At 52.0% G+C, this 23,562-nt stretch overlaps 1 protein-coding gene across 16 annotated transcripts in view; it reads right to left on the reverse strand.

Moving 5' to 3' along the window:
* Positions 1 to 23,562, reverse strand: part of LOC126521214 (uncharacterized) — a 145,635-nt gene that overhangs the window by 108,194 nt on the left and 13,879 nt on the right. For 2 of the 16 annotated variants that reach the window (XM_055065792.1, XM_055065790.1), the window contains exon 1: positions 16,401 to 16,428. The exons of 8 other annotated variants lie outside the window; for them this stretch is intronic. In XM_055065792.1, coding sequence (XP_054921767.1) covers positions 16,401 to 16,413 — 13 coding nt within the window. In that variant the 5' untranslated portion in view covers positions 16,414 to 16,428. 6 more of the 16 variants (XM_050169838.3, XM_050169834.3, XM_055065794.2 and 3 more) reach the window with 4 other exon arrangements.

Below are 23,562 nucleotides of genomic sequence, written 5' to 3' on the forward strand. Positions count from 1 at the left end.
AGCCGGCAATATCGTTACTAATATGGATGAGATAGTTCAAGTGGCTGAAGAGTTTTATAGAGATTTATACAGTACCACTAACACCCACGACGATAAGGTAAGAGAGAATAGTCTAGAGGAATTCGAAATCCCACAGGTAACGCCGGAAGAAGTAAGGAAAGCCTTGGGAGCTATGCAAAGGGGGAAGGCAGCTGGGGAGGATCAGGTAACAGCAGATTTGCTGAAGGATGGTGGGAATACTGTCCTAGAAAGATTGGCCGCCCTATATACACAATGCCTCATGACCTCGAACGTACCGGAATCTTGGAAGAACGCTAACATAATCCTAATCCATAAGAAAGGGGACGCCAAAGACTTGAAAAATTATAGACCGATCAGCTTACTGTCCGTTGCCTACAAAGTATTTACTAAGGTAATCGCAAATAGAATCAGGAATACCTTACAGTTCTGTCAACCAAAGGACCAGGCAGGATTCCGTAAAGGCTACTCAACAATAGACCATATTCACACTATCAATCAGGTGACAGGGAAATGTGCAGAATATAACCAACCCTTATATCTAGCCTTCATTGATTACGAAAAAGGCTTTGATTCAGTCGAAACCTCAGCAGTCATGAAGGCACTACGGAATCAGGGTGTAGATGAGGCATATGTAAAGATACTGGAAGATATCTATAGCGGTTCCACAGCCAGCGTAATCCTCCACAAAGAAAGCAACAAAATCCCAATAAAGAAAGGCGTCAGACAGGGAGATACGATATCTCCAATGATATTCACAGCATGTTTACAGGAGGTATTCAGAGACCTGGAGTGGGAAGAATTGGGGATAAAAGTTAATGGAGAATACCTTAGCAACTTGCGATTCGCTGATGATATTGCCTTGCTTAGTAACTCAGGAGACCACTTGCAATGCAGGCTCACTGACCTGGAGAGGCAAAGCAGAAGGGTGGGTCTGAAAATTAATCTACAGAACACTAAAGTAATGTTTAACAGTCTCGGAAGAGAACAGCAGTTTACGATAGGTAGCGAGGCACTGGAAGTGGTAAGGGAATACATCTACTTAGGGCAGGTAGTGAGCACTGATCCGGATCATGAGACTGAAATAACCAGAAGAATAAGAATGGGCTGGGGTGCGTTTGGCAGGCATTCTCAGATCATAAACAGCAGGTTGCCACTATCCCTCAAGAGGAAAGTGTATAACAGCTGTGATTTACCAGTACTCACCTACGGGGCAGAAACCTGGAGGCTTACGAAAAGGGTTCTACTTAAATTGAGGACGACGCAACAAGCTATGGAAAGAAGAATGATAGGTGTAACGTTAAGGGATAAGAAAAGAGCAGATTGGGTGAGGGAACAAACGCGGGTAAATGACATCTTAGTTGAAATCAAGAAAAAGAAATGGGCATGGGCCGGACATGTAATGAGGAGGGAAGATAACCGATGGTCATTAAGGGTTACGGACTGGATTCCAAGGGAAGGGAAGCGTAGTAGGGGGCGGCAGAAAGTTAGGTGGGCGGATGACATTAAGACGTTTGCAGGGACAACATGGCCACAATTAGTACATGACCGGGGTAGTTGGAGAAGTATGGGAGAGGCCTTTGCACTGCAGTGGGCGTAACTAGGCTGATGATGATGACAAACAAATTTCGAGATACACGCGACATTAGTATAAAAAGATTAAAGAAAAGCGGTAAAATCCAAGCGAACGACTGAAACAAGAATCGGCACGGCTATGCCTGACGTCATCCGTTGTAGCGCACTGCAGAGGTTTGGAGAAGCGGCGCGGATGGTGCGACCTCGTCTCTCGTTGTTGTTCGCAATAGCGGCGTTTACTTTGAGGCTCGGCCGCGGCTTCAGTGCCAACAGCGCGTTGACACGTGCGGGGCGGCCAAGGCCGGGCATCCGTCGGGAACAATGAGCGGCGGCCGTTCTCGCATTCGCGCGCGGCAAATCGTGCAGGGGCGGCAAAACCACGAACAATCGCGAACGGTTCGCGTGCGACACGGCGTGCATAATGAGCGCGCTATAGCGTGAACGCAGCCGAGCTATGGCGCTTGCGACGTGGCAACTGCGCAGAAGGCAGCCGGGAGGGCCCGGCCACACACCGCCATCCCGACGCAGCACGCGCACTTGTGCCTCCCGGCTCTGTCGCAAGACGGACGGAGGCAGCGAGAAACCGGCGCTGATGCAACTGTGCTTTACGCGTCCGAACGTGCATTCAAAACTAAGCCGCGATCACCTCTCTAGAATAACCGACAAAGCAACAGGTCAGTGCGCTTCGTTTTTCCTCAGAGCGATCCCCAAACTGGTCTAAAAACAACACATTAACGATCGACTCTGCGTAATCGTGCCAATTTCACGCGCACATTTCAACTTCAACTTTTCCCGCAGCGAACACTTCATCTTTGAAGGTTACACCTGTGGCAGATAGCACAGTTGCAGTTCACGTGCTGCTCTACTCGAACAGGCGGGTAATACCTGCACAAAAAATTGAAATGCGTAATTGAATAATTAACGAAAATATCACTAATTAAAAGTTTGGCTAATTACATTGTGGTCCATATTGCAATTTACACATTCTAGCCGTGGAGTTCGCAACGCGGATCCACTTGGAAGAAATTCTCAGGATGACACCAGTTTCGAGATATTAATAGCCGAACTTAGCGGAGAAATGCATTGGCATTCCAGTTACTTTTACGCTTCAATGCGCAAAACGACGTTTTTTAACAAATTAACTGGGAAGCCAATGCATTCCTCCGCAAAGTTCGGCAACTAATATCCCGAGACTGGTGTCATCCAGAGAACTTGTTACAAGTGGATCCGCCTTACGAACTCCACGGCTAGAATTTGTAAATTGCAAGATGGGCCATAAGGTAATCAGTTAAACACTTAATTAGTGATTTTGTTAATTAGTGAATTATGCATTTGAAATTTCGTGCAAGTATTATCCACCTGTTCGAGTAGACCAGCATGTGAACTATAATTAAGCTATCTGCCACAGATGCAACCTTAAAAATGTTCAAAAGTGTTCGCTGAAACACCCTGTATATTGCCTGAGAAAAACGTTGACTGGTTGTCAGAACTCGTGCGCTTCTGTGTCGTGGGAGATGATGCAAAAGATGCGCGGGGACAACGCCCCGCAGGAGCAGCCGCTCGGCGCGTGCACGGTGCGCGCATCGATTCTCCCCGCTCGGACTGCCATCGGATTCGTGTACCGTCGGGAACGTACAAACGCGCACTCGAGTCCAATAGCAGCAACATCGAGCGAAGAAACTAGGGCGACGGGACAAAGGCGGCTACAAAACATTTCACGAATCGCTTATACTTCGTACGTATTGTTATCCACAGCCTCCCTTAATTCCGACACACGCATCCCCAATTAGTAAAAGCAGCCCGGGACACTCCTTTGCATTCAATCCATCTCACGCTATTTTCTCCCCGTTATTCCCGGGATCCACCAAAAGCCCCTTCCTAAGAGGCTTGACGCGTTTGCAAGGGGAATAAACGTTGACAACAAAATGGAGCACGACACTTTCGTCTTCTCGCAGCACTCTTCGGCAGGCGACACCCAGACTCGAGAAGCGTGGGTCGCCCGCGCGGGACCTTGGCCCGACGAGGAGAGGCCGCAGCAAACGGATCTGTCGCGCACTATGCAAATGAGGCGCACCCGCGGAGGAGGCGACAGGTGTATACGCGATAGGCGCGAGGAGTCGCCGCCGGAACCACGCAACGACGGCGCCCAAGCCTCCCACGCGGTCGGTGTGGAACGTGCTGCGGCCACGGCGGGCGCTCCTCGCCGCGCCGACAGATTCGCGCCAACGCCGGAACAACTCGTCCCGTGTGCAGCCGGAACGAAGCGGAATCACCGGCTCGCCGTGGATGAGATGCCGCCACGGGAGCATTACTGACTGGGTGAGAAAGGTTCAATAAATCACGAAATATCGAGACTACCGCTCGCGAAGAGGTGAAGGACCCACGAACCTTCGGAAGCGATACCACAAATTGAGGATCAAGAATATTTCATCACGCGGCGCACAATGGAGGCCTCTCAACTATAAGCGTTCGTTCGGTCAGTATAGCGTGCTGTCAACCGGACCTCTCGCGCAGATCCCCCCCCCCCCTCCCCCACCTCGCGTCGCTTCACGCTGCCAGACGCCAGACTCTCGGGAGGGCCACCCCCCAGCCGTGTGCACTGCAGGAGCCGGAACTGCGTCAGTCTGCGTCGCACGACGTAGACACGGTCTGTCGCAGTACGCGGCACGCCGCTTTTGCTGTCACGCATTCTCGATCGCCGGCCAGACACAAACCGTCACTACGCGCCGACAGCCTAGCGAGCGGCATCGGTAGCTTCGACGGGCGCTGCACGCTTTTTGTGGCGGAAGCTCTCTCGGTTCTCGCTGCAGCCACGCGCGAGTTGCGCGAACTTGCGTGCCACCGGCCGAGGAGGAGCCACCAAACGGACGCGCCTCTCCGAATGCACAAACCAAGGAGAGACAGCGCGCGGATCTGCCGACTGCCTATCCCTTGGGAGAGAAAACAAAGAAACACTGGGACAGCCAAGAGACTATTCGTTCTTGAAAGAGAACATTCTGTAATGGCGCTGCGACTATCGAATACACGACAGGACGGTACTTGGTACATTTTCTAGACAGTCTTGGTAAATTTAATATTAAATCTGCATTTAGTCTACAGTCACTCGTGTCACATAGATTGGTCGCGCACAGACGCCCAAGCGCGCATGCCTCACACCCCAACGCAGCGGGGAAGAAGAGCCGCCACGCACTCAATTGTCCGCAGTGCCCCACCTCCGCTCGCACTGGGTGTTGTGAAAACACGACGCGAAATCATTTAGGTTCGCCGATCGGCGGGCGCTCGCGGCTGTAGCACTCCGGGAGCGATGGATACGTTCCCCGCGCTCTTGCGGGCGCAGGTGCCGAGACAGTGCGTTCGCGTACGAAAGCCTCCCGCGCCTACGCATTATTAGAGAAGCTTCTCATAAGCACGTACATCAACCGATGAATGGGGCTAAACCCTCGCACAATACGTGCGAAAGGTAAATGCGTTCGTTCTCAGAGGACGACTACAGGCACGCTTGCAAAAGGCCTATGCGCAAATGAGTCACGCTGGCACTTTCAATTTTCCCCTCTTGCACTCGACCGTCCGTGCTCGAAGACTGTGCGGAGTGTCGCCACGCGCGCCTCTCGGTCGGAGACGCCGAGCGCGCGAGGTGGGCGAGCTGAAGGCGCCGCCGCCGATGTTTGTTTCTGGTCGGCGCGCCATTTAAATAGGCATAAGGAGTGCTTTTTATTTTATTTTTTGAGTCAGTCCAGCTTCGTTCGTGATTTTGTGTCGTCTCGTTTAATTATTTTGCCCGTCTCGAGCATACAATCACGTCAAGTCGGGGAGCAATGACTAACACAATACCAACAAAAGTGAACCCTCCTCTCCACCCGTCCGCGCATGCGTGCCGTCACAAGTCAGCCCAATGTGTGATTCCGAAGCTCCTCCTCCAAAAGCGTAACGTGACACGACGAGAAGAAACAGCGGCCTCGGATGGTCGGAATCGCGGCACTGTACTTGCGGGTAGAATGGGCGATATGTCTGATATCGCACCCATAAACGAGAGATGCAACTCAGTTGTAGCAAGATAGAAATTTCTGGCCTCGATGTGTTTAAGATGCCGGTTGGAAGTTTTCGCATTATTCCAGCAGTTGCATTGGAAGAAGTCTTTGTCCATTTTTACAAGCAATATATATATATATATATCGTGTCTACTGCATAGTGCTGTTTCTTTGTAGCATTCATATAAAAATTTGAATGCAACTGGCACCGATGGTTGCAATGACCGCCGCCGGTCGAAACCGACAGGGCGCGCACCTCTTGCGGCAGGACGTGCCCGTACTGGTCTCCCCACGCGTGTCCCGTCACAAGTTTACAGAGCGGCCGGATACCGTCACTGTCGGAAGGCTTCCGCTGTCGAAACCTCCAGACGACGCCACAGAGGCGGAGCGATAGTTGGTCTTTTTTGCTGACAACTTCGACAACTGCCCTAACTCGAGACGTTCGAAACGTCTTGTTCGAATTCCAGGATTAGAAAGGACTTGGATTTGTATGCCCTCAATCAGAGGCGATAACAGATAACTTTCAGGGACTGCAACGGTAAGGATGCGGGGTCAAGGTGGAAGGAGCTTGGGAGGCGCCCACGGTTGCAGGGGCGACCGACGCTAAACGCCCGACGAGAGTGGCGCCTTCCGCGGATGCAATGACCGAGCCACCCGTGTCAGGTTCGTGGCCCGGGAGCATTGACCCCCGGCTCAGGCCGCCACGCACCGGGGATACTCCTATTATAGCGACCGGGCGCCCCCTTCCCTGGGGCCCGCTCGGGCACCGCACGAGGGGGGCGACGGCGGCGAACCGCGGGTTTGACTCCCGGAGGCATATGCGCATCACACGTGCGCGGCGCCTCCTAAACCAAACGCACCCCGCCCCCACCAAAAAAAAAAAAAATCGTAGAGCCATTCCACTCTGCGAAGGTGGATGACGAGCGAAGCTGTAGCACGTCATGGACTGTTAGGCAACGGTATATTTTCATCATTTGTTAATGGCAGTGAAGATAGCTTTGTGATTACTGTGATATACACTGACTGGTTCGGTTACAACCTCAGATAGAACCTTGTCCAAAATGAAATCTATACGGCACCGCTGTCGAGTGACTTGGATTGGTGTGGCACTTCAAACCAAACTCTTCGAGCACAAATTTGGCGAATCGTTTCTTGTCTATATAGTTTTTAAATGTTCACACTGAAGTCTCCAACGATGATCGCAAGGGTAATGTCATCACGGCCTACCCATTCCAAGTGCGTGGTCATGAACTTCTCAATATCACACTTGGGTGTGCCTGGAGATATACGCACAGTGAATATCACAATTCCGTCTTTCGCTTACACGGTACAGCCATCCCCACAGTCGGTGGCATTGTCCTCTTATGAGTCAAGGGTGTGTGGCTGTACATACGTCCTGTCCTTTGCGTATATGACAGCGCCTCCTGCTCGTGAGTACATGTGCTGTTCACAGTATACCCATCGTATACCCATCGACTTGAAACAATGCATCTTGATTTATTTATTTCATTAGGCGCGGAATGCTTGAAGCCTGTTTCACCTCAGCCGCGGGTCGGCCCAGTATTGCACTAACTGCATTAACCACATTTTTGCCCACGGACACGACAAATGCATTGGGGGAGTAGAGGTGCGCAGCTTCGCTGTAAAGATAGTTACAGCTCTTCCAAAATTTGATTAATGCGGTAATCCGCCACTGCCATAAGCGTATGGTAGCTGCATTTCGCTGGATGTAAAAAAAAAAAAAGCCGTGCATAGCGTGGTGGTTCACCTGCGAGTCCTGCACGTGACACGTCGCGCATCACGTGTGGCGCAGTGTCGACCGCATCCCGGGCCGCTGCCCCTTCATGTCCCGCGCCGGATCCTGGCAACTCGAGTCTCATACGCTACAGCGATATCTTGGATTATTATCGCACTTCGCGCCGACTCTACCCTGACCCTGCACGCGGTTTGCGAAAGCGGACGAACGACCACTAACGCCTTCAGACCAATACTTTCCTTAGTCCGGCGGTCGCCCAGCACTTCTGCCCGAAATCTCAGACACGTGCCCGACTTGTCAGGTCCTCGCCGATACCTTTCACGCTGTGGCTTCGTGCCCTGCCACTGCACTCTCCTTCTCATCATCTTACCCCATCCCTACTAGAGAGGCTTGGGAGGAGTACTTGCTCGGCTGCTCTACCTTGGAAGCTCAACGTTCCTTGGTGGCGCACGAGCGGGCAGCGGCCATCTCCAATGGCATCCCGGACTAAGGGCTGCCACTCAAGCGCACAGCAAGCAACTCTCTCATTAACTTCTCGAATAAAATGTTTCTACCAACACCACCATCCCGCCGTCTCGCCGAGTGACAGCACGGCACGATTCTACTCGTTTTTCCACCACGAAGTTACCGCGACACGCAGGTGCACCTCCGATATAGATCGCAAGTTTTGCAATTTAGACAAGCCATTCAGTCGCACACCGCTAGCGACCATCGATTGATTACACGAAGGCATCGGACCACGTTGTACCTGCTCCATCGACAGCTTGCAACCAATAGCGCGGATGCACGCAGCATGCGTCCTGCTGAGAAAGCGCTCCTTCCCCGCGAGGAAACATCGAGAAAGCACGCGTTGGCATGGGCGCAGAGAGAATCGGCGGGCTGAGATCATTTCAGCGGGTGCGCAGAGGTGTATTGATAAGACGAATTTATATCGCGAGCAGAGACGCCGAGTCGGTGCTCGCGCGATGGCTGCGACGCCTGCAAAAGCACTTGCCTCAAACGATGCGCGCTGGCGGCCCGGTCATCGCAACGCGCGGCCCAAGGTGGAAGCAGTGCAACGCGCTACGCTGCCGGGAGGGGAACGCCGCCGCTCACCGGCAAACTGGACGACGCCGGAGTCGCAGTAGTAGAGCCGCATCCCTCGCTGGCGATCGACGGCTCACGCCAAGCACGCGCACCGCACACAACTACTGCGGAGGAAGCGTTGCGTGCCCGGAAGCGCGGCCGGTGCGCTAGCGGTAATCCATTGGCGTCGTCCGTCGGTGCGGCTCGATCGGCGGCTGGCGCCAGAATGGGCGCGCGCGGTGGCGCCGCGGGCGACGCTATTTCGAGGTCGGCCCGCCTCCGCCGCGTCTTCGGCCAACAGCTGCGCAGCCCACGCCGTCTGTTACGCATGCCGCCAGCACGCACACACACACTGCGCTTATTATACATGCCCGGACGGAGCGGCGCTGCGGCCGCATCACAATGGGCCAGAGGGAGCCATCATGATATCCGCAGACCGAGGGGGCGTCATGCAATGGCGAAACGCGTTGTTCCAAAGCAATGTCGACACTTCCAGGGATCCGTCGAGCCCCGATGCGTTCCTCTTTAAGTCAGACCCTCTCACTAAAATAGATAGCGAGGAGGGAGGCTCGCCTACCTGCTGAGTCTGCCCAAATTGAACAGTTGAATCCAGTTCCGGAGTCTTACGTGCCAAAACCCCTATTTGATTATGAGGCACGCCGTACTGGGGGACTCCGGGTTTATTTTGACCACCAGGGGATTTTTAACGTGCCTCCACTGCACGGGACACGAACGTTGCTGCATTTCGCCCCCAGCTGCCGGGATTTCCGCTTAGCAGCGCAGCAACATAGCCGCTAAGCTATATACCGCGGCGGGTCACATTCAACAGTTACGAAAGCTTATTCCTTTGCAGCAGGTGGCGCCTTCTTGGTGTATCAATGCGGCATAAGCAGTTAAAAGACTGATAAATGCAAAGTTTAGTACGAATGCGTAGCCACATGTGGTGCAACAGAACGTTACATAAACATACAAAAGCTTTAGGAACGTTACATATGTGTGTCACAGGTCTGCCCGCACCCGACTACGATTGCGCTTCTAGGTCTTCGCCTCGTTCCTTATAAGGTACTTCTCCGCTGGCAATAATTTTTGGAGAGTAAAGCTTACGAGTGTTAACCACACTGTTTCTCGTCAGCATTTGACGACACGCTCGTCCGATCTCGGTGCAAATACGCAGCCGCACGAGTCAGACAAACGGAGCTTCCGAACATCTGCGTTCACCACCCGACAGCAGCTTGACGAGTCGCGGCTCGACGCCATCGATAACGAATGCACAGACGAGGGCGAAAGTGTTGCCCCGATTGGAAAAGCAGCAGACTTGGGCGAACGCGATGGGCGCTGCTGGCACGGGGAAGCGGAGCTACATTTCCATAACGTACGCGACGGCGCAGCCAAGTTAATGCGTCTGAGCGCTCTACACACGTCGTGCGTAAGCCGTACAACAGCAGCGTTTCCGTATAGGAGCACAAAGCGGCGGCGTCCCTTCGCTTCGAAGGAAAAAAACTCGGTGCTGCCTTCTTTCCGAGTAGGTCTCTCTCCACTACAAGTACAGAGAAGTGGCACTAAACGGTTGACATGGCCTCCGTGCCGAACCTTTCGCAAGCTGGCCGCACGAGGAACTGTAGTTCTCCCCGCACTCCGTCGTCCACAGGTGCCTACCGTGTGCACGCCGAGGTGCACGCAGCCTGTGACGGCCGCCTCCGGGAAACGGCGCGTAGAAGTGAACGGCGGCCGCACAATTCCTCTCTCGTCTGGGAAACAGCCTAATTGGTTCAATCCGCGCGGAGCCGCCGCCAAGCGAGTGAAAGGGCGCGCGCCGCCGGGCACTTCCGCCTGGCGCAGGGGAGAACGGGTCCGCGGACTAAACACGCCCGACACAGCTTCCCGTGCTCCTTCCTCCATGCTCGCAGTTATGGCGGTCAAGCAAATAGCGGTGACGCTTCGAAATTCTGGTGGAAACCTCGGGCCGGTGATTTTGTCTACGTTTTGCAACGCGGCTCCTGGCCCGCACTGGGACCAACAACAACGCTGCGACGCACGGCGTGTAAGTGAGTACGGGCCATCACGACCGTTGCATAGACGGCCAGTGCGTGTCCGGTTTGGCCGGTTTGCGTCGTTGAGATCTCGTAAGCAGCAACGTCACACTCGGAAACATAACGCAGCAGCATTAATCTCGGCGATCCATTCGGCGAAGAGTAATGCTCTCGCATTTACGCACCATAAGAATTGCTTAGTTGCCCCCACAGTTTTTTCACCAAGCATGGTTCAGGATCCCCTTAGAACAGGGGAAAAAGTACGAGTTGTGCCCGTATGACCGTCTACCGAGTCGTTAAAAGATTGCCGCTCGGACTTGCTGCGCAACATCGCTTGTGGACAGACGACGGCTGCCGAGCGTTTAATCGAATGCTCGGGCGAAATGCCTCCCATCGTGCGACGCAGAGGCCGACGACGTGCCGGCTGCAAAGGCCGAGCCGCAGTGCTCCGCCCGTGCAGCCGAAAACTGGCGTCCGGGCCACAACCACCCCTGCAGCCGCCAGCGCGGCCGTGACGCTGCGCCGAGAAACGCACGCGTCGTTCCCACGCCACATACGCGCGAAAGCCGCCAGTCGGCAGGCTATTCGCGCACCGTGCGCGTCTTCGCCTCAGCGGTGCCGCGCATGCCCTCCGGTGCACAAGCGGCTCTTCAGACGCGGGTGCACCGCCACTACGCAGCTACGCCGCCGGGCCGCTTCGGCGGAACGAGCGTGGGCAGCTCAAGTGTAGTTTAAGCGCTTTCGCAGATCGCATGCCATCAAAAAAGTTCCCGCGCGCTCTGCATGCTTGCGACAGGCGCCGAAAGTAAGGCATGTCAAACCATGAGCGCTGAAAAAAGCCAGCAGTGTACAAAAGCCTCGCTTTTATTTATGTACATCTTTATTTTCGTATACTGCCGCCTCCCTGCGAGACGACCTCTCGAAAGCTTCGGTCACCGCCAAAGCCTGACGCAGCAAAGGCGACGCAAACAATGATGGAGGAAGCACGATAGGCGGTGTCCAAAACCCGACGCCTTTGACGTGTTTCCGGCCCCCGCAGTAGCTTCCACCGCACGCAACCAGCAAAAGCAAAGCCTTCAAAGATCCGCAGCTGTTTCTACACACAATAGAGAGCTTTAGAATTGGGGGCCCAAGCGGCTTGGGGACCCAAGAAAATTGCGCGCCACAAGTGGGCATGCGCAGAACCAAAGCCAGTCTTGGGTTCTTGCGTTCGCGTTAACCCAAGACCCAAAAATCGATAACTAGCGTGGGCCCCCAAGCCGTCTTGGGCCGCCCTCGCGGGTGACAGTGATGACGTACAGCAGGTGGTCGCAGAGCAAACTTTATTCGACTGATTTTCGCCATTTCACGCGGGTGAACTCAGTTTTTTCGCAGCACGTCACAAGAAAACACCAACTAAGAGCACTTCGCTTCGATTGGCTTTGCTTGGCTTAGAATCGCACACTTAATTGGTAATACTAACCGGTACTAACACAGTGATTACGTTTCTTACATTGTTCGCTCTTTTTGCTCAAAAATGCATTCTGTTAGTTTTCACTTGTAAGAAAAGAGGTTCCTTCTTTCTTTTTTTTTTTTTTTCTTCCAAGCACCTTTCCATTTTCCACACTACGGCGTCCCGGGCGCTCAACCCAACGCTGCCTGCACTCGACCCAATCCTCAAACTCTGCTGTTCATCTAAACCCAAGAGCAACCGACGCAACGCGGCTTGGGGGCCCAGTGCCTTGCGCCCCCAATTCTAAAACTCTCTAATGTTGTGTGTGCGCTGCAAAGTCCGGAAACGACTCAGCACATTGTCACGGAATGCCAAGATGTTCACCCCGCGAGAGGATTAACTGGTCACCAATCGAGGTGAGAGAAGGTTAGAGCATGCGTGGAAAGAAAGCAAGGAAGAGAGTGATATAACCATTGCAAGCGTAGGTAATGTACAACACGGTGATAGCGGTTGCAAATGCACAAAATCGAAATCAGATAGGCAAAAGGCTAGAGCGATAGATGCAGTGAAATCTGATTAATTGAACAGGCTGAGTGGCTATTTGTCCGCACAGTTGAGGAAACGCCGACAGCGCATAGGCGGCGCCAGCTGACGCTGTTTGGTTATGCCGACGAATATATATATCCTCATAGCCCACACTTCCTTAATTGCAAGTTTTGGCCACGTCTCCGCGAGTGCCCGCACGTGAGTGAGTGGAGGGGAAAGCGCGCCCGTGTGCGCAAGATTTACTACGTCCTTTTGCTGCACTGCATTTAGACACAAGCCTGGATATTTCTTGAACATTACAGAAGTACTAATCACGAACTGAAACGAATGGTGGTGCACAGGTATATGTGGTTCGTTAGCACGCCGGTATGCGAACGGGCGATGGGTGTCCCGTGATTAGGTATACAGCCGCTTATTCTACGAGAGCAACTATTTCCATGCGCACCGAGCGAGGAAGCGTTTCTTATTTGTGCCCCCCCGACCATGAGATGTGAGAGGAAGTGCACGGAGACGTGAAAATTACCTCAGAATTCGTCGCGATAAAAACAACGGCAGAGAGAGCGCTGACGATTTCAAGTGCGCTCTGTACTGTCGCCTTCTTTCTTTCTTTCTTCCTACGAGTTGCACACTAAAAGATGTTTTACAGCGAAGCGGTTAAGGGCTACTTTCCCGAGGATCGTGTCCGTGTGTTAACACAAAACTATCATCATCATCAGGATTGGCTCCAGCATCGTCGTCCCCTTCCACAGCTGGCTCGTTGGCGGCGCTCGGCGCCACCGCGCGAACACGCTCGTGCCAGTGCTCCCGCGTTCGTCGTCGTCACTGATTAATTAGAGTTTTAGTCACTGATTAATCAGAGTTTTAGTTGATCGTCTTTACGGTACGCTCCGCTCCGCGCTGCCCCGCTAAGCCACAGCGGAGCGGCGGGCGATTTTCACGTTTTAGTGATACGTTAGCGGAGCGGAGCGGAGCGGACCTTTGGTAGTTGCAGCGCCCCCTGGCCAAATTCAGGGTAATGAAAGAAAATAAATACGCCTATTGATCACTCTTATACAGTAAAACGTATATATATATATATATATATATATATATATATATATATATATATATATATATATAAACTTATTTCTCCATGAAGTATCTAGACGTGCGCTTGCAATGCGTTACCGGCGGTCCATTTTAATCAAATGGAAAATAAAGCGCCGTCTTGGGGAACACCAAGTGATAGCCAGCGCGCTTGCTTTCTGCATCCAATCCTACCTGACGCCAACGCTAGCCAAAGCGCTGCGCGGCACGTTCCGCTCAGGCAGCTTCTAAGCGGACCGCGTTCCTCGCTCCGCTAGCCCGCTTATAGTTAAGCGGACGGCGCATGCGCATTCGCGCTTCCGCTCAGCTTAGCGGAGCGTAAACACGCTCAACTAAAACACTCTATTAAGAAACACACAGACGTAACCAATTTTACACCGAAGCTGTTAAGGGCTAGTTCCCCCCCAGGATAGTGTCTGCGTGAACACACAGAACTCGCCAAATGTTGGCCGATCTCGAAGACAGTGCAAAACCGGGCAGTACCGCGGCGGAGGTGAAGCAGGCGTTAAAGGGGGCATGACACGGTCACCCAACAATTTTCGGTTTCCCGCGAGACATTGTAGCAGCAGAGGGTTTATGATGGCTTACACGCATAAAAACTGGGCAGTAAAAGTACACTTCTGTCCGAAATATGAGCTAGAACTCGCTGGCTCTAAGCCCCGCCCTCCGGCGCCCACCGCCATATTGCCAACCCATGTGTGACGTCGTGCGCTACATGGAACCGAGCCATCGTGTGCTACAAAATCAGCCACCGCGCCATGTGAGGTGGGGACATAGCTGCCGTTTCTTGCCGTATTTGCTCCAGATGTCGCGTGCCATGTCTTGGACACTGCCAACTTCACGTGATGAAGCAACCGAGGAATCTTTGAGCAGAACATGCAGCGATTGTGTATTTTGACCTCGACCTCATCGCCACCAGCTCAAGTAACGAAACACGGCCTCCGAGATTTGCACGCGCCGGCTGGCTTGCGCAAATCTCGGTGGTGTTACGGTTGGCGTCTGGCACCACGTGCAGAAAGGAATTTCACCCGACCTTCTCCCACAATGCCTCGTCGAAATGAAGCATGACTTCCTAATTCGCCCGTGACCTTCTCGAGTGTCTGCCGGAAGCCCCGCAGTGTTTACAGGCCTCTTTTGTGTGTGTGTGTGTGTGTGTGTGTGTGTGTGTGTGTGTGTGTGTGTGTGTGTGTGTGTGTGCGTGTGCGTGTGCGCGAGCGCGCGCGCACGCGCGCGCGCGACTTTAGAGGGACCCTTTCCTCAAACGGTCAAACTCTACAGGAGAACTTCCACGAACCAGCAACGCGCAAAAGAGACGGACAAGCGTATAAAATTCCAGGAGGCTCGGTACCGCCAGAGGCGTGGTATAACCGGAGGCGGGCCCTCTTTCCGCCAATCAGACTCTGTGCCGCTCACGTGACGTCGACGGAAGCAAGATCCCTCCCACGATTGTAGAGAGCCTATTTAAGGGACTCCGAAATGTACTTTTAATCCCTTCAATCTCTTCCCATCATCTTTTATCAACCTTTGAATAAATCGTGCAAGTTTCGCACTAGAAATCGTCTCGTCCTTGCCCGGTCGCCATGGTCTACCGGATGCCTGCAGCCCACCGACAACGCCACGCTACCCAATAGTAACGTCGGTCGAGCTTCGATAGGCAGGCGTCGCTACAACTCGGCAGCAGTACGATACGCTACCCTGGAGTACGCAACAGTGGCCATGGACGAAGACCGCGTAGTAAACGTGGTCAACATAGATGGCAACATTGGTGTTGCGCTAAATGCTGCTGGCGCTTTACCGCACTCTTGAGCACCGCGTAGCCATCCGTACACGGGAGGCGAAGTCTGCTGATGCTACTTCGTACAATGCAAATTGTTAGGCCCGTAGATTGTTTGCTGGCATGCATTTCTCTAGGATCCGTACTCAACAAAACTACGTTGTTAAGCTGCCGCGCCTTCCCACCACTACTTTTTTTTCCCACTGTAGTTGCATGCAGCGTATGTGAGTGAACAAATGCCCGCGCACATGTGTCCGCGGCGCAAGGATTTGGCGCGATGTACGCTTTGGCTGAACTTTCACTTGAACTTGCTTGATATCGATAAAACAAATAGCAAGGCTATACTTGGCCGGGGCGCTGCCTGCCGTATGGGTCGGTGCGGGAACACGGTCGGCATCGCATTGGCCGCAGCCTCAGCTTTTCACGGGTATCCGAAACTCGGCGAGCAGACGCAAATCGTCGCCGTAGCTGTCTGGCGTGAAGTGTTGCCAGAACAAAACAAAAGCGTCAGATGAACGCCAGTCCTTCCTGCCCACATTCATCTCGCAAGCCGCAATTACGCTTGACGGGCTCCTCGGGGAAACTGAAGAACGATACGGAACACTCCTTGCTCCGCTTGCTCTGGCAGCCCAAAGCACCACATAGGCACCGCTGTGGCACTGTTCCAGCCGCTGCAATTTGAACAATTCCAATGGAAAGCTGAACAAAGCAGAAGTTTCCCGCATGCGCGCACAGCCGACACACCGATTCTTCGCCGGAATATACAACATACAGGCGCTGGCTGAGCAGGCATGTAGCCTGTGACATCACGGCTCGGGAGCGTGCCAGTGTTGCCCCACTGCTTTGCCGTACGAGTGTAATACAAAAAATTTAATTAACAAATTGCGTGCTCGCTCAAATGCGCTAAAGTTTCGCCAACGTGTTCTTAAACGTACAAAGATTTTCTCACACAATACATATTACGATCGAAAATTGGGTGTCATGCTTCCTTTAAGCACGCTCCATAAGTGGGCCGATACCAAAGATTGTGCAATGCCGGGCCGACCCGCGGCGGACGTGCAGTTCGCCATTACGGGGCCCACATACACACCTTCGCTGGTCATCCTTCTTCACAGAGTGGAAGGGCACTGAGCTTTCTTCTTTCCCCTTGTTTAAACAATAGCTTCATGTTTTCCCGCCTAATCAGGGTCACGCTCTCAAATCGAAGTTCTACGTACTGGGAGGAGAAAAAAAGAAACGTGATTTCTCAGTAGCCCAGTTTTAAAGTTGTAATGTCGATCGCCAAGAAGACGACAAAACAGATCGGCGCGACGTACCATCTCGCACGCACTAGGGGGAACAAAAGAGAGCGGTTCTGGGTCACCGCGGGGAAGCCAGACAATCGTCTCTCGTTCAAAGGCAAAGGCCCGAAGAACGAGACTGCGCACGGGAGCCCCGCCCTGGGCGGCAGTACACCAGTGCCGACGGACGGCCGTTTATCCACTCCTCTGGAGCGAGGCGTTCTTCGAGACGCGCTGGCCCGTGCACAGCTCCACGCGGGGGAAGGGCCGCGGATCAATGTGCGCCGCCGGTGACGCGCGCGAACATGAGTGTGGCATTGGCGCCAATCTCAACGGTCACTCAAATTATGGCGCACAACTGTCGGCTTGTAAGAACTGCACGCGCCTAAATGCGTGCGTCAGCGCTTTACGGTCGAGCACCCAACTCGTGCTCTCGCTCGTGTCGCGCGCCAAGTGTACCTGAGTTGTTACCGCAGGCGCGATTTATTTAACTGTAACGCTTAAATAAACGGTGCCGGCAAATGGAAATCAGAAAGTAGCGTGCCACTTGATGAGAGCTAGTTGGTTCATATTTAGAACTGAGGTTAAACAAGGACACAGGGAAACAAATACAGCGCTTGTCTGTGGTATTTGTTTCCTTGTGTCCTTGTTTAATACGCGCTGTTTAACCTCCGTTCGAAAAAATTTAGCGCGTGCGCACGCCTACAGAACTCTCCAAAGGGCGAGCAATCTGCGCCTACATAACGCAGACCACACGTAGACAACGAAGCGGGGGCATTCACGTTAACTTCCTTCCGAGGAGGTCGCGGGACACGAACTGCCGGACTTTCGCAGAACGACACCCGTGCAGCGAGCGATCCGGAGGAGCTGCTGCTGTGCCCACACGGCCAACGGACGGCTGCTGCACAACCAGGCGACGAGAATGGCTTCCGTCAACGTTCGGTTGCGCTCGACACGCACTGTCGTGTGGCGCAGCGCGTACGCCGCGAGGGCGTCTTGGCGCGGCAGGCACGCGCCAAGACGAAAGCGCATGGGCGTCGCCGAGGGTGGTGTGCGCCGAGGGCGGGACGGCACCGAGTACGCGCGCTCTGCCGGGAGTGGCTGCGGCCGAACGCGCGACCAGCCGCTCGCACACACTGGCGGCAATGAACGTTGGCCTATCGCAACGAACCGTCCGCGCACAGTTACGCAGGCGAAATACCTGGCTGGGGCGAGTTTGGTCACGGTGGGTCGCCGACGCGATACGGCGCACGCTGCCCGACACATCGAAAACCGTGCCGCGTTTAGACTCTTTTTATTATTATATTTTTTTTTGCCTTAAATGAAGGTCCGGGACCCCTAAAAATCTAGAACAAAAATACTCGCCGGCGATAGAGTGCCCTAAATATTTAATAAATAGCTTTAAACAACCAGCTTAGGCTTAACTTTGTCGTTACGTTAAGACACCGAAAGTATAGTGATCTGGAAGCAGGACACTGCATCGTTTTCCAAAACAAGGGAACAGTTCACAGGAAGGTGGAGGCTTGATTTAACAGTGCTCGAACCAGGTAATGTCGCCGAAGCGAACATTTCGACAAGGGGACTTGTCGTCTTTGCCAAGGCAGCAATTCCCGAAGTCCCCTCGACGAAATTAAGGTTGGCTTCGGCGACATACCTTGCTCGAGCAGTGTTCATCGTGGCAACGTTTTGACACTCGCTACAACTCGCTCGGTCGATCACCTCCAGCCGCTACATCACAATGGGTAGCAGCGTATGCAGGAGGCGACCGCGCGAGTGTCAAACGTCGCCGGTCCCACCACTCCGAGTCGTGGCACAACAACCGCCTGGCAAACCAAACCGAAACTAACTTTAGAAAAACTAAGGCTAAGGCATGCCAGTATTTTCGAAAAGAGGTCAGCACACCTTCAAACATCAAGGAGACGTTTAGTTCTTGCCAAGGGTTTCAGCGTCACTGCACCCCTAATGTCAGGCGAGTAAAGGACAGGAAGGTAGCATAGCAGAGAGACAGAGTAAACATCAAACAGGGCTGTTTACATACATATATACAACACAGCGACTAGGCAGATGTTTATGCATATATACAATGGGTGTGCTTCAGTTCTGCCCACGCATTGGAGGCAGTATACTTTAACAGATAAGAAGACCGCTTCGATCACAAGAGAAGATTTGGAAGACGTCTTCGCGACTTGACACCCAGAGTCGACAAGAAAACGCTAAGGAAAGCACATATTATTGCTGCGTTGTTCTTTTTTCTTATTAACATTAAGCGCATAAGAAAGCGTGCGTGCGACTTTATATATAGCCAGAGGACCTTCTACGCGTTGCCAAGCATTCTCCTTAGCCGCCATCTTGCTTGGACAGCAGCCTGCATAGCTTTTGGTTTCGATACCGTCTTCGGGAAGCTGTCTTTTCTGCCGGCTCAGCCAGGCTTAGAACGAGAGTAAACGTGGCCGCTGTCTCCTTAGCTGTCTATTTAGCCGTCTACGGCAGCTAAGTATTGGGACGCAGCCTGTAGTTCGCTCGTGAAGCGACTTTCGCGACAGTCCCCGCACTGCTGGGTCGCGATCAACGCTGAGCGTAAACGACGGCAGTGCACGGCGGGGCCGCGACAACGCCCGGGAAACCTCGGCTGTACACGGCACGGAGGCCACAGCAAAGCTGCACGGTCGCAGTTCGCCACTGCAGGCATGGTCACACGTGACAAGTCAAAGCGAGTATACCATCAATTCATTCTACCAGCAGTGACCTATGGGGGCTTTTTAAAAACATTAGGACAAAGAAACTCGAGAAGTTAAGGAACACCCATACAGAATGAAAATGAAAATCAAAGTGGTAATGTTAAGAGGCAGGAAGAGGGTAGTATAGACTATAAGGCCAAATGGAGCAGGTGATATCCTACAAAACTAATGTTAACTTCTGTTTTCTTACAAGCCAAAACCACGATCTGGTTATGCGGCACGCCTTACACACACGCTGTCTTCTACCACCTGAGATTCTATAACGTGCATCCCAAGTCGAAGTGCATGAGCGGTTTTTTACACTGCACCCCCAATCGAAATACAGCAGCCGCGGTCGGGATCGAACCCTCGACCTAAGCAGCGCGACGGCACGGCCACTAAGCTACCGCGGCAAATGGCTGATAATCTGGCCGAGATTAAGCGCAAGTGGAGTCGGGCAGGTCGTGTAATCTGTACAGAGAAAATATCCAGTGATCTATTAAGAGTCCCAGAATGGGTGCCCAGTGAAGAGAAACGTCGCCGAGGGCAGCAGACGGTGTGACGAGATTAGGGAATTTGCACGCATAGGACGGACTCGGCTAAGACAGTGGCCATTGGGATTGCCGAGACTTTTGTGCCGCAGTGGACATAAAATATACCACGACGATTACAACGAGAAGGTACAGCCGGCCCACGGGTGTCTAAATGGCACACGTAAGGTAGCAAAGACTGCACCTTCAAACTCCGAGCTGTGTGCCTAGGTTGGCAAGACACTGACGTCTTTTGGTAGTGGGCCACAAATTTCTTTTGCCCCCAACAACACCACGTGTTTCATGGCACCACAGGCGAGCGAGTTCTCGGGCAATCCGTGACAGCCGAGGTGTCCCCGGGGCAGCTCTCACCGTCCCACGAGTTTACTCGGACCCTCCTCTCAAACGGCGAGGGTGCCAGCAAGACACCGCCGCCGCGCCAATCGGGTCGCCCACTCTAGCCCACTCGCGTCAAGGGCGCGCGCGTCTCGGAAGGCACGCGGTGGTCAATCGGCGTCGAGACCGGCGCGCCGATCGGAAGCCGACACGCGAGGCCCGCGGCGAGAGCCCATCGGCGCCGCGCGTGCTGCACCGCGCGCCGCACCTAAAGAGGGCAATGCAGTCGAGATGGTCGCCGAGGGGGCGGCTCTCACTCGATGAGCGCACGCATTATTTCGACAAGGCGATGTCGGCCGTCGAATCACTACGCTCGATCGGCGCGGCCTCGAGCGGGCCTCAACACCGTGGGTGAGGGCCGCCGTCGTCGAGGCCTGCAGTCGCCGTGGTCGAGAACCGAACCCGCGACCCCGCGTAGCCAATTGCCTCTCTCACACGAGCGGGCCCGCGCACGACGGAGGCAGTGCGCACAAACGTTATCCCGCATGTCGCCACGGTCGCACGCCAGCTGCGCAATAGCGGCCCACGAAAGCGACGCTCCCCCGGCCGATGCGGCGGAGAGGTCCGTGCAGGTTTTGCATGGCTTCCCACTTTGCAAGGATTACGTGAAAAAAGGATTCCTGAGCTATCTGGCCTGCCGCTGGCGGATATAACGTAACCCGACCGCCTATGGCGACTTGTGGGCCGCTGGATGACTGCCAGAAACCAGTCAATCTGAAACCGAAGGTGCTTCAGAACGCGCCCCCGGCGGCGGTGCACGTGAGCGTCGTCGTCGGACGTAGCGCGGTTGCTATTTAATGAAGACCGCAAGTGCTGCAAACGTATCGAAGCTACATAACTAGACTGTATACGCGCCTTTTTTTTACACCCTACGGCCACCAAACTCTCTTATAATACAGCAAACGTACTGGGCAAGATGGGTGAAAGAATTTGATTGCTCTAATTCTTTATTTTCATTCAAAACTGGATGTACGAGACACCGCGTGAAATATATGTTGCCTTTTTCACTCGCATAATGTCCTCAATAATTTTACACCATTCGTGACCTCTCGTGTGAGTGTGCGCGTATTTTCGTTTTTGCTTTTACTTATTTCCTGAGACAGCCTAAGATGATGTCGCATAGTGCAGTGCTACTTAACTGTATGTACACAAACATTGCTTTGTGCATACTTCCGAATTGACTATGACAAATAAGCATGTTGAAATATGTATGAATTAACCTCGCTCTGTCTGGGCCTGTCTCCGGCGTGCGTTTGTGTGTGCGCGCATGTGTATTCATAGCCTCCTATCTATGAGGCTACTGTTTAGTTTTGTAATATAGGGTGTTTTTCTTTTTTTGGCTGCACTAAATTTCTAATAATTGCCTGAGGCAGATAGCACAATTTCAACAGTTGAGCTGAACTACTCGATGAGCGGCCATTACTTCTGCGAGAAATAAAAATCGTTAACTGGGTAATTAGCATAATTAGGCTAACTACCATATACCATCATATACCAGCATATACAGTCATATACTGCCTACAAAAATAATGATGCTGATTTTCAACACACTGTTTCTTTCTAGTCTAAACTACTGTCACTTAGTTTGGGCTACACCACACAGGGAAATTTGGAAAAACTTTATGTACTGCAAAAAAAATCCTACAAGTCGTAGACAATGTTCCAAAATATGTTCATACATGTGAATTTTTTATAAGATACAATGTAATGCCAATTGCCAGTATATACGATTGTCGACTCTGTAGAGCATACAAACAAGAAATAAAAAATGGAGCCTGCTTTCTAAGAACACTAGCGAATTTAAAAATCAACATTACAACATATACGACAAGATCCAGAGAGTTTTGGAAAGTAGAAACCGTTAGAACGACATACGGACAACAAACTATTCGTAACAACCTGCCAAGGTTACTGAATAAATTACACAACGAAACCACCGGATTGGAAAATACCTCTTTTAAAGCTCTGTATAGTTATTTCTGCCTGCACTAGATTGTTTCCCTGGCTTTCGCAAATTTTTCCTTATCGAAACCAACTAGTCCCATTGTATAGCTTATATTCTTGGTTTTTCATTTTGTTTAGTTTGTACGAGAAATGTTATTGTTACAGCTTGTGTTATGATTATATCTTTCTCATCCTCGTGTTTATTTAACAGTTGTGATACCGTTGTGCCTATCATTGTTTTTTTATCCTTATTGGTTAGAGATGTTTCTTACTATGCCCTGTTAGAGCACATCTTTTTTCTTTATTTGCTTCACATGGTTCGCGATGCTCAATTTTGTGTAAAGGACATTTGTAAGCAATGATGTACTGCCCTTTGTGTTTGCTAACGCCGCGCAAACGCAAATGCGGGGGCCTGCGGCTTCGTCAAGCTGTCCATGTGGCAGCTTTTTCTGCATGACCCTCGCGTCATGTACTGATGCAAATAAACATCATTGTCATTGTCATATTTCAATCTACAAGTTGTAGCTAGTGAAACTGCAAGGCATATCGACTTGAATTATGATGATGGCACCGGTTTCGAGGTATGCGCCGTCAAACTTGCGGTACATATGCACCGTTGTTCCACTTACTTTGTTTTTAAGTTGTTTTATGGATTGAAGCACAAAAGTAACTGGAAGGCCAGTGCATTTCATCGGACACTTTAAAACTTGACATTTAGAAACCGGTGTAGTCCTGAATATTTGTTCTAAGTGGATACAAGTACTTTGCAAACTCACCGGTTACAATTTGTAAATTTAAATATGTGCCATAAGGTAATTAATTAAAAGGCTGGTTAGTGTATGTTAATTATTCGATTAAGCCTTTTGATTTCCTGTAGAAGTAATAGATGCCGCGTGGAGCAACATAACTCAAGGTTTAGAATTGTGCTATCTGCCACAGGCAATTTTTTAAAATTTTGGTGCAGCTGAAAAAATAAACAAGAAAGCAGCTGGTATATGTAACGTGTAGTAACGTTCTTAAGGTTGTTCTCGTAGAATTTTGTTAATACTTCATGGTTAGAAGTGAACAGTTCTAAACTGTTTCAAATCGCGTATTTGCATTTTCATCCCATGTGCGGAATCCATCTGCCCAAACGTCAATTGCCAATTTGTTGTGCAATTATGTAAAGGGGTCCGAGACCCCGTAAGGCATTCCTAACCTTTTGTATCGGCGTCCTCTTACGCTATTTCTGATGAAATAATAATAATATTTATTTTTTAAATGAAGCTTTAGAATTTACCAACTACTTCAGGTGCCCTATGCGACATTCTTGTGCGTGATCGCACTCCACATGGTGTACTATACAACGCACGAGCACACGCTTTCGCGTTGCAGCTCACACTGAG

This window comes from Dermacentor andersoni, chromosome 6 (genome assembly GCF_023375885.2).
Source record: "Dermacentor andersoni chromosome 6, qqDerAnde1_hic_scaffold, whole genome shotgun sequence".
NCBI classification, from domain to species: domain Eukaryota; kingdom Metazoa; phylum Arthropoda; class Arachnida; order Ixodida; family Ixodidae; genus Dermacentor; species Dermacentor andersoni.